An 11805-nucleotide genomic window follows, 5' to 3' on the forward strand; every position below is an offset into this window, starting at 1 on the left:
ATGGCAAGCTTATGATATGTCAAACAGAGTCGCATGGAAATGGTTACAGTATCACATACAGTTATGGTCTCAGATATGAATATAGAAAATTTTCAAGATTCTCAGATATTAATATGGCTAGATATGGCAAAATTATAAAAGTATAAATATATTCATTTATTTATTCACTTATATATATAATGTTTGTATATTTAGTGATATACATGTGTATTTTTTTATATTTCAATTTGTTGCTTATTTTGAATGTTTTTTTATTAACCCTACACCAGATATGGCACCACGCAGTGTGATGCCATATCCAAACACGTTGACTAAAGCCCAAATATAAGATTACATATGGATATGTCTGAATATGGTATCCTTGCCATATCTGAGAGTACCGTATCTGTATCTGGTATCTGATACATAGATACTTGTAACTTCGCAGGGGAGAAGAAGTATCCAGCAATTCTGAGGTCAATTAAACACAAACAGAAATCCAGGTCAATAAGCAAAAAATGGTTTAGGTGACATGAGTTTGGATTCTTTAATTTTTTCAGAGATAACTGCCAAAAATATTTATAGAAATAATCTAATAGACAGTTAATAGGGATAGTCCAGAGCATGGATATTTAAAAGGAAGAAAATCATCAAACAGGCAAAACTCTTGCATTATAACAAATTGTCCACAATTTTTTTGTATTTTTTATCTACAAGGGACATATTTAAAAAACTATTGGCAAATTTGCAACAGTTGTCTAGAATATGAACGTTGATAGAAACATCCCCCATCAATGATCACAGTTCTGTCTCATTGAAGCTCGTTCCATTGTTCTGAGGATATTTACTTACATAAAACTGCAAATAGAAAAGGTCATGTAAAGCTCTTGTTTGAGTTAGACAGTAGCAAAGGAAAGCGTGTACTCAATGGACTTTGAATTTCAGCAATACAAAAGATTTCAAAACATGGTAAAAGAAGGAAACTGGTGAGATCCATGTAATTTTTTATTCAAAAACTCGTGGATTACTAGATGCTACATGCATTACAAAAGTCAATTTACCACTTACAAGAAGAGTATCCACTAGTCACAATAGATATTTTAAGATGCTTACAAATTTCTTCTTCAGTAACCATCTTAGTTGATTTTGGTAGGTGCAAAGGACGGAAAAATAAATAAAATATAAAGATACTTTGAAACATGAACGATTCAAATATCTACTCCAAGCATAAAGGATGATTGCTAATATTTGATTATTGAAAAGCAAAATAATTTATATAAACATCATCTCATCAAAAATATAATGAGCATGGACCAAAGTTTCAAATGTGCCTTTGTCATATTAGTTGATTGTTACAAATTACAAAACATTTAATTTGATCCAAACTAATGTTTTGAGATAATTTTTGAAAAGGAAGAATTTTCCAGGCCATTGTTGTCCATTTCTAATAGTGCCTTCACATTTGCAGGTTTTGGAATTTGTAAAGCAAACTACATTCCAAACAGCAGCCAGATCATATTGTTTTAACGTAACCAATGTGCAGGTTTATTATCCACTGCTACATTTCAAGATCACTCACATAAACCCTGAATCCAACACCACAATGCATACTAGCACATATCTTACAAAGGCCAATGAAACATAGAAAAGATATTTGAGAAATCACAAGAATATTGCTTTGAGCAAGCCTGTTCAATGTCATGGCTGCATTCAGTTGCCTCTTCTGAACAAATTACTTCTCTATTGGATAATGACAAGATGGAACAAGCACATGTCATAAGGTAACACCACCAATTTCATTATCTGTAAGGACATATGACCTTCAATTATTTTGGGTGAGTGAATACAAATATGCACATGGATACACACACACACACATATACATTCAGAACCTATATCTAACATTGTTTACCAAGGATTTGAGGGACCTGTTGATGTGTCTTTTGTACATGACCAGAATAAAATACCTAAAGGTACCTTATCCTCTCTTGAATAAAGCTTCCCCAAATGCTGAAGATCTCGCAGAAGGATCAATCAAAGTAGCTCCAAGGTTCTATTTGTAGGTTCTCTAAGTGTGGATAAGCTCTTGCGGTATGATGTGATTTTCCTGGAATCACAAGGGGACTTACATTCGAAGATCTGAGTGTCTGATTTGCTTTGGATATCACTGGAACGTGGGTCTTTACTAATCCTTGATTTTTAAAAAAGGGAAATAAGGATAAGGGTTGGAGAGGAATCTAATTCTAACACTAAGAATGTAGGAGCAATGGATGACCTTTGATGAAACTTTAACTAAGTCTTGCTTTGACATGCTAGGATCATCTCCACAAGGTTAGTGCGATCTTCTAAGGAAAACTTTATGATGTTCAGATCATCACTACAAGCATAGACACCGTCAGGTTGATGCATATCAATGAAGAAGCGATAATTGAAATTAAGCTTAAGCTGAATGATTCCAGTTTACTATGCAAGGCAAGTTTGCAATCAACAAACCGTTAGTAGTATGGATATACAAATTTCACCATTGATCATACAAATTTCTTCCATTCATCTAATAACATGAAATTAAATTTGAGAAGTATAGAGACCATGCAAATTGTAGAATTCATCATTCCTTCAATGAAGTTTACATGTCTTTTGCAACAATCTCTTGGCAACAATCTTTGCCTTCTCTTTCTACTCTACTCTAAAATGCTATCTACTCTTGAGCTACTAGTTATTGACTATCTCTCTTTTGCCAACTCCTAACTATTCTCTGACTATTAACTATTAACCCTTACGAATGACGAACCAGGGCTTTATATAGAGGACCCTTTACAAACAGATGGCTTTGATTGACTTAGAATCAATGGCTAGGATTACAATATAGAAACCCTAATTAGGGTTTGTTACAACAAACTTTCTTAGCCAATGAGAAAATTACATTCCAAGGGTGAGGACCAATAGGAAGCAGGGGTAGGTACATCGAAGTTTGTGCCGCCTCCGGTAAATTAGGTACATTGAATATGGTCATGCTGAGGTGGACCAATCCGACTAGAGGAATGATGACTAGGATGTCACCTTGTCTAACGCTTGTGACTTGGTTGATCCTCCTCTGTCTTTTGATGCGATGAATGATGCACCTCCTTGACTCCCATATGCTTGATGGAGCTTCCTCATTGTCAAGTGTTCTTTCTCTGGTAGCATACCTCGCCTTGAAGTGTCATTCTTCTCTGTCATCATGTGGTTTCTTCATGTGATAGAATGAGGTCTTGAGGCTAGCTTGCAACTCCTCGAACACTTGAAGTCTTCCAACACTTCAAAACACCTAGAGTCCTCCTTTATGCACTTGGAATGTCCTTGATGATGATGAGACTAGAATAGGTCGTCCTTGTCCTGGCTCGATCTTCTCCATCTGCAAAACAAACCAAAAGATGATTAAGTACACATGATATATTCATCTTAACATAGCATTTCTTACCTTAAATCATCAACAAGAAGACATTAAAATGAAGTTTGCTCAAGATCCTCCCCAAGGACGGGCCCTATAAGAATTTTGCTCTAGACCCTTTGGAAGGGTCAGGAGCAAAATTTGCTATTTTGCTCAATTTAGACCTCATTTCATCATTTCATAATCTTAGGCCTAGCCTTTCGCCTCCAAAATTGTCTAGGAATAGGTTTTGCTCAAAGACCTAGGCAAAATATTAGACCTCCTAGGAATTTCACTATGGACCCTTTGGAAGGGTCAGGAGCGAAATTTGCATTTTAGCTCAAATTTCATCATATCCTTTGCCTTGAACTTCTCTTGACCTTTGAATCGCTTCCTCCTGAAGACATCATTGATTTGACCTCCAAAAAGACCAAAAAAAAAGGATTTTGCTTTGGACCTAGGCCAAGGACAGGACCTATAGAGAATTTCGCTCTGGACCCTTTGGAAGGGTCAGGAGCAAAATTTGCATACTAGGACAAAATCTTCTCATTTTGTGACCACAACTTTCTCAAATGCATGCCTAAGGATGCCTATAATCTCAATCAACACTAGGTTTGATGCAAAATTGGGAGCAAAATAGAGGTTTTAAGGATTTCGCTCTAGACCCTTTGGAAGGGTCAGGAGCGAAATTCCTGATTAGGCTTAAGTTCTATCATTTCCTTACTCCAAGTTGCCTCCCAAGGCAAGCATACACTAGTCTTCTTTCTACCTAGGCTTAGGAATCCATACCTTGACCTTCATCATTAGTAAATTAGGTGAAATTGAGAATTTCGCTCTGGACCCTTTGGAAGGGTCAGGAGCGAAATTCAAGTTTTAGACTTATCTCTTTACTTCCTTCACTTCAATTCACCTTACAAGGCAAGAATACCTCACTCCACCTTCAACCATGCCATAGGAATCAATGTTTTGACTTCACACAAGGAGAAAATAGGTGGTTTGAAGAATTTCGCTCTGGACCCTTTGGAAGGGTCAGGAGCGAAATTCTCCTTTTAGGTTGATTTCTCTTACTTAGCTCCATTCTTCTCACTTTGATCTACCTTGACTCTCTATTTGGATCCTTCTCCCATGCATGCAACACTTGCTTGACCCTCAAAATGGCCAGAAAGGAGAATTTTGCTAAAAATCATGGCCAGGGACAGGACCTATTTAGGATTTCGAAGGGTCAGGAGCGAAATTCTTGTCCTAGCTCAAAATCTTCATTTTTGGTGGCCATAATCCATTCAAGGGCATGCCTAGGGGTATCTTCAAATTTATTTCACCTTGATCAAGGTTTGTCTTGACACAAAAGTTGGAAGAAAAAATATGTTTTGGGATTTTCACTCTGGACCCTTTGGAAGGGTCAGGAGCGAAATCCATGTTCTTGAGCTCATTTCTTCATTTTTCCAATTTAATTCACCTCAAAAGGGCAAGGACATATTACTCCATTCCTACCTAGGCCATAAAAACCAAGAACTTGACTTGTTTTGAAGGGGAAATAGGTGTTCTTAAGAATTTCGCTCTGGACCCTTTGGAAGGGTTAGGAGCGAAATTCTCCTTCTAGGCCAAAATCCTTCACATTTGGTGGTCACTAGCAACTCAAAGCAATGCTTAAGGACATCTCCAATCCTAATTCACCCTGACCTACACTTGGCTTGGCACAAAATTGAGAGAGAAGGGAGGTTTTGGGGAATTTCGCTTTGGACCCTTTGGAAGGGTCAGGAGCGAAATCCACATTCTAGGCTTGACCCTTCATCTTTTCAACTCTAATCTTCCTTGCAAGGCAAAAATACACCACTCCACTTGCACCTACGCCATAGGAACCAATGTCTTGACCTCATCCAAGAAGAAAATAAGAGTTTCCAAGAATTTTGCTTTGGACCCTTTGGAAGGGTCAGGAGCGAAATTTCTATTTCAGGCTAAAATCCTTCGCTCCTTCACTTTTAGTCACTCCCTAAAGCAAAAACATGTCAATCCACTTCCCAACATGCCTTAGAAAGTAAGAACTTGGTCTAAACAAGGAAGAAATTGAGGTCTATGAGGATTTTTGCTCTGGACCCTTTGGAAGGGTCAGGAGCGAAATCCATGTTCTTGGTTGGTTTCACACTTACTTCATCCAATCCTTCTTCAAACTTGATCAAATTCACCTTCCTTTCACCATATTTAAGTGAATCCACTATCAAATTAGCTCAAGACAAGGTCAACCTAGAGCTTAAGGCAAAAAGGAAGGTCAAATTGAGGATTTCGCTCTGGACCCTTTAGAAGGGTTAGGAGCGAAATTCTCATTTTGAGCTAATTTCTTACTTCCTTTCTCCTTTTCATGCCTTGGACACACTTTGTTAGGCTTCCTTCCATCATGACCATGCAAATTTGCTCTTTAAGTTGACACATATCTCAAGATTATGTGAAAAATAGGGTTTTATATGAATTTCGCTCTAGACCCTTTGGAAGGGTCAGGAGCGAAGTTCCTCCTTGGGCTCAAATCCTAACTTCATTTTCACATTTCTTCACTCCAAATAAGTGTTTTGCCTTCACAAATGCCTAGGAATGAGCTAGTTCATGGCTTTGGGCAATGTAGAGTGTCTTGTAGAGGAATCAGCTCTGGACCCTTTGGAAGGGTCAGGAGCGAAATTCCTATTCTAGGCTCAATTCACCTTCAAACTGACTTGACTTTGTCTTAGTCTTGATCCTAGATCCATTTCCTTCCATATCCCTGCAAATTTGCTCAACCATTCAAATGATTTAGGTGAAGAATTTAGGTCCTTTGTGAAATTTCGCTCTGGACCCTTTGGAAGGGTCAGGAGCGAAATTTGACATTTTAGCCTCTCCGTCAGGATTCATATATGGAATATAACATTTAAGTATAAGTGACATTTCCTTATATCTTTCTTCTTTCTTATACTTAAATGTTATATTCGATATATCTTTCTTCTTTCTTATACTTTAAGTTATATTCCATATATACTGTCAGGATGTTTGAGAGTGGTTTCGGACCTCCAGGAGTTATAATGCAAAATCTACTTTTTGGAGGATTCTTCAATTTTCTAGACTTAGTCAAATTTCAGGATCAGGATGACATTCCAGACAGCCAAATTTCAGGACATTTGAAGATCAGGATGGCATTCCAGACTTCATCACTCACCAATTTGACCTAACTCAGACCTTCAAAGAGGATATTCACTCACCAAGTTTCATTGACCTCCTCAAACTCAAACAAGACACAATTAGCAACAAGAGCAAAACTTTGTCCTAGGAAGACTTTCAAAGATGACCCTAACCCGGAGCATCCACTGACTCACCTTTAGCTAAAACAGAGCCTGCTATCTTAGTGATCCCTCTGGCAACACTCAGCACGCAAAGGCTAATAGACAAAACCCTAAAAGACCTAGAAAAACAAACCCCAGAAAGCAAAAAGTAGGGGTCCCCATTTGCAATGGGGCGATGTGTGAATACGTCACAACAGGACCACTACGTATGATGGTTTTCTACAAAAAATTTAAGAAGCAAAAGAATTGATAGGCATTCCACAACATGCAAATCCCAGCATGTCTTTTTAACTCTGCTACCAGTTCATACAGGAAAACCCCTGGATCCGGGTCCGGTTTGAACCCTGTTTGGGGCCTAGTTTGGATCCCTTGTAGGGCCACCCAAGACACTGCCAAACAGACCTGGATTCTGCCAATTCTGCTGCAGGGTGGGCCCAGGCCCCAAACATTAATCTAGGTCCATTTTGCAAGACCTGGATAGAGTACATAGGAAACCTGTCTAAAAAGATGGTTCTTTTTATTTTTTATTTTTTTCCTTTCTATTCATCATTGGCCTGGTTCTTTTGGAAAATCTTACAATCAATGTGCTCCTGGAAGGTCTTTGCAAGGAACAGTAGAGGACTTTGCTAGTTCACCATCTCTTGGTGGATCCAATGACCACAACTTTGGGAGGGCAGCAGAATACCACCCCTGATATCCTGACCTTCTCTTTGTTGGCCAGCCCTCTGTGTAGCTTGCTTTCGCACTTTCCGTTGCACAGGAACTACAACAGTGTAATTATGAGCACAGACAGTTGACTAGATGACATACATAAACAATAAGCAATGAAGGAACAAATATATGGCCTATGGTTAGTGGTTACCTCTACTTGGTCATCAAGCTAAAGAATGAGAGCGCCAAGAGTGCATTTAGCAATGACATTTAAAATTTAACAAATTGACATTGAAATTGGATTTTTTCAATTTTTCAAAGGACTTCGTTTGGCCCTTTCGAGGCTTTGTTTGCAGACCTCCGGAAGGGACTCTGTCCCCAAACCCTTGCACCTGCTTTGAATTTAAAAAGTAACAAAGAAAATTGTTTTGTGACCAAATTTGGGTTCATGGTGCTTTGGTTCCAAAACTCCAAGAAACAATGATTTATGATGGTTTTGTTTATTATATGATGCTATCAGTATTCTAACTTAATTACAGTTTCTAAGCTGTAAATATGTATAAATTTATGATCTTTATATGTTTTCTGTATGGAAGAACCAAATCCCAAAAATAAATTTGCCATATTGGCATACCTGAACCCAAACTGATAGCTTAGGTTTTTCATATTTCCTTCAAAAGCTGCTTCTTTTTGTCTACTGTGAACAAAACTTTGGTTCACTGTTGAGTTTGCGAAAACTTTCCTACCATCCACCAAGGCTCATTTCCAGTTTCTGTCTGCTCTATCGAGATGGCATGTGAAAGAAAGGAATGAAAAAAGATGCTAGTCCCGAGTGATTTGGAAGAATATGTCCCTTCAACTTGAATATAATGCAACGAATGTTTGTGCTATAGAAAGCAGCCCCCAATAGTGTGTTTCTTTGAGCATCCAACATACAACAAAAAGTTACTTTTCATATCAAACCTCAATTGATTGCCAACTATTCTCACCCTACTAAATCAATATGCAGCTACCGACAACTTAAAAGGCTTTAGAAAACTAGAGAGATATCTATCAAAATCTACTGAAGAACCCAAACATGGAGTACCTAGCACATCCTATAGCTTCTATACTATGTAAAGATCAGACCGCTAACTCAATACATGGAGATTAAACAGTCATTCCACTCTGCATCTCTGAAACATAAGTACAGGATTTCTGGCCAGGTACCTGATGTTTCGAAATTTCTACGAATTTTGAAATTTCTTTGGTGAGGAAAATGATCCTTATCTAAAATATTTCTGCTAGAACCCTGCATTAATTATTTATTAAATGACCCACTGCATCTGGAACCATTTTCCTACCTTTCAATTAAATTGAACAAAACAAACGTATTTCAAATATTGCAGTCCAAAAATGGATTCTGTATTTAACTAAGCTGTCATATAAATTGATCCACAAAGCAAGTACAGCATCAATCTTAGGGCTTAGAGATAGATGCAAACGGCTTTGGGATATAATTGGAATGCAAATGATAATATGTACCCATCTATGCACAGAGTAAACCATAAGTGAGAATAAGAGTCAAAGCTATTGAAATTTGAACCATTACAACCCAAGAACAATATACTATATCCCTGAAAAAAATGTATTGAGAACTACTTTGTTTGATCATTAACCATGAACAACCTCAGCAATTCAAGACAACAAAGTAACACATAACATTCAGCTTCCAAAAATAATGATTGAGCAGAAGATAATACAAAAAGAACAAGAAGCACGTAATTCATCAAAAAGAAATCCCCAAATGCGTTGATTACAAATCAGAGTTTACCATGCCCAGCACCAGTTGCAAAAGGAAGACTTAACACAACTAAGATCCAGTTCAAAACCCAGATAAGAATGAAGATGTACAAAATTTCTTCCAGTAGGAACAAAACTTAGTAAATTTAACATAATTTCAAATTTCAGTGGCATTAACACGTTAGATTTGCAGGCCATGAAACTACAATCTCATGAGGGCAAGGATTCCCACGATGTACAAGAGGCAATTAAATTTGTCTAAAAATAGGTGTTTCCTGATTTCAATTTAACATTCATGTTCCAGGAACTGGAACGTAAGCTTGGAGGAAAATTAAACTCAACCTAACTACTTTGGCTGCGGCTAAACTGGCTCCAAAAGGTCACCAAAAAGTACAATTTCCGCATAACCTTCATGTTAGTCAAAAATTGCAGATCCTTGATCGTGATCAGCAGAACAAGCTGCGGCTTTGATTTTTCGAAAAAGTCAATAACAGGAACTTTTTGGAGCCAGTTTAGCCACGTCCAACTACTTCACCCAGCTAGCATTGTTAGTTATTGCCACGTGAACTCTATATTTGCCTAACAAACAGTAGTCAATGTCATTGCTATGCCTCTATCAAGAAGCATATGTTAAACAATAGAATCCATCCATTCACAAAATCTGATATGCACAAATAAGTCATACCCATATTTGGATCAAATGGCAAATTATCAATCTTTAACTCATATCAAATATTAATAATAATTATCAAAGTGAGTAAATTATAAAATAAACATTCGATGAAGTCGTTCATATGAGCAACAGCGGTAAATCATTGAAGCTTTCTGGCACATTCTGAGTTCAAATCTCTGAATGAAATGCTCAAGTGTAACAATTGGGTTTATACTGCATCCAATTCTAAGTGTGGCATGTCTCAAAGGATGAGACCCGGTGCAAGTCGTGGGTTCATTTAATGATACAAATACACCTCAGTCGTGGTATCTATACCAAAGGTATCCTTGCAAGGAGGCAATTCTAAACAACAAAAATAACGTTAGGAGCTACTTGTTCACTGAGACTGTTTTATTATTTTTTTCCTTAATGCTCAAAAACTTAAATTTGCCAAACAACAAATCAATCCGAGAGCCATTTTTCAAATTTGTAAAATTCCTAATGTTAACAGAGAACTAAGTATTGTTTCCTGAATATTTTCATTTTTGAGCTGGTGAGGTTCAGGGCTTGATTTTTAACCAGCAGCCATTAAGACACTTGATGTCAAAGCTTAGCTACAATGAAATTATCTTGCATGGAAAGTGCACCAGTCAACAGAGGCCAGGATATCCCGATGACCCAGGGATTACACATAATCACAGGAAGAATTGCCTCAGCCTTTAAAACCCAGTAATCTCTCCTCTGTACGTCAGCAAATGGGTTTGCCCTATCCAATTAAACTTGACATGTTAATGCACGTGAATACTAATTCTATCAACCATAAAGATATGGTGGTCAGACTAATTTATGAATAAAATGCTCTCTGGTCAACCGAACCGTTTAAACAGGTAGAAAGCCCCAGCTTATTTCATGTGATATAAATAACCCAAACATAACAAAAATAAATAAAAATAAAGCAGCACTAAAATATCTAATGAATTTCAGTCCACCAAGACAGTAATCAGCTAATACCCCATCAAACATTCAATCGTTTCCAGACTCATTAAAAACAACCTTCATTTAAACATCCTCAAACAATTTGGTATCAATAAATTTAGCCATACCATATATTCACCAAATACAGATACAATAAATATTTAATCAGAACATTATAAAGAATCCAGTTGCCTTCAATTCAAAACATTTTTGGGAGGGGAAATGTTCGGCAATGACATACGAATAGTACGGAATTGAAGTAAGCCTTTACCCATTGCCCCATTGGCCATCAGCAGCTGCTCTCTACAGCCCACCCTAAAACATGGAGCACCGGGAATACAAGTCTTATATTTTTCTACCAAATCTACCCAAAAACACATACGCCTTTAATTCCTTCGACAATGAATTGTAACCACCTTCAACGATGGCTATGTATCTATCTTAGTGCTCTGTAGACAGAAGAGAGAAAGTTTCTTTCGAAATATGCTTTTCAGAGTTCCAGTAGCATCAAATTCTACGAATAAAAAAAGTATTGGCTCGAGTGCTTAAAGAATCGAATACCTTATTACCAAAGGAATATCAATTCCCCGAATCTCAATTGCAATCTTCCTCCCTAACCTGTTTGCCTGGTTGCTTCAGCCATTTTGTTTTACATGCTTGTTTTTGTTTGTATTTGGCCCCTCCTGCTGACTGACTGGCACAGGAAAACACTTTGACTGCAAGGCTTATAAGCATGGCCGTACAATGTGGAATTCCTAGCTTTGGAATGAGAGAATGATTTCTGCACGGAAATATTTTTTAAATTGGCTTTACCGACCGGCGACCCACGTGAATAACACAAAGTACTTTTTATAAACATGAAATTTGATGTTATATCTTCTGCAGGGAAATATTTTTTAAATTGGCTTTACCGACCGGCGACCCACGTGAATAACACAAAGTACTTTTTATAAACATGAAATTTGATGTTATATCTTTTTTTTTTATTTAGAATATCTTAATACCATTTCATATTCAAAAATAATATAATTTTGTATGAAATTAAGTCTATTTTT

General features: G+C 37.2%; 1 protein-coding gene across 2 annotated transcripts in view; it reads right to left on the reverse strand.

Moving 5' to 3' along the window:
- LOC131068017 (OVARIAN TUMOR DOMAIN-containing deubiquitinating enzyme 4) overlaps positions 1-11505 on the reverse strand; it is a 46216-nt gene extending 34711 nt beyond the window's left edge. Inside the window, exons 1-2 of one of the 2 annotated variants that reach the window (XM_058003218.2) lie at positions 11312-11505; positions 10992-11199 (exon numbers count right to left, since the gene is read on the reverse strand). In XM_058003218.2, coding sequence (XP_057859201.1) covers positions 10992-11130 — 139 coding nt within the window. In that variant the 5' untranslated portion in view covers positions 11131-11199; positions 11312-11505. The other variant, XM_058003219.2, reaches the window with a different exon arrangement.
- Between the last annotated feature and the right edge of the window lie 300 nt (positions 11506-11805).

Source organism: Cryptomeria japonica, chromosome 4 (genome assembly GCF_030272615.1).
Source record: "Cryptomeria japonica chromosome 4, Sugi_1.0, whole genome shotgun sequence".
Lineage (NCBI taxonomy): Eukaryota > Viridiplantae > Streptophyta > Pinopsida > Cupressales > Cupressaceae > Cryptomeria > Cryptomeria japonica.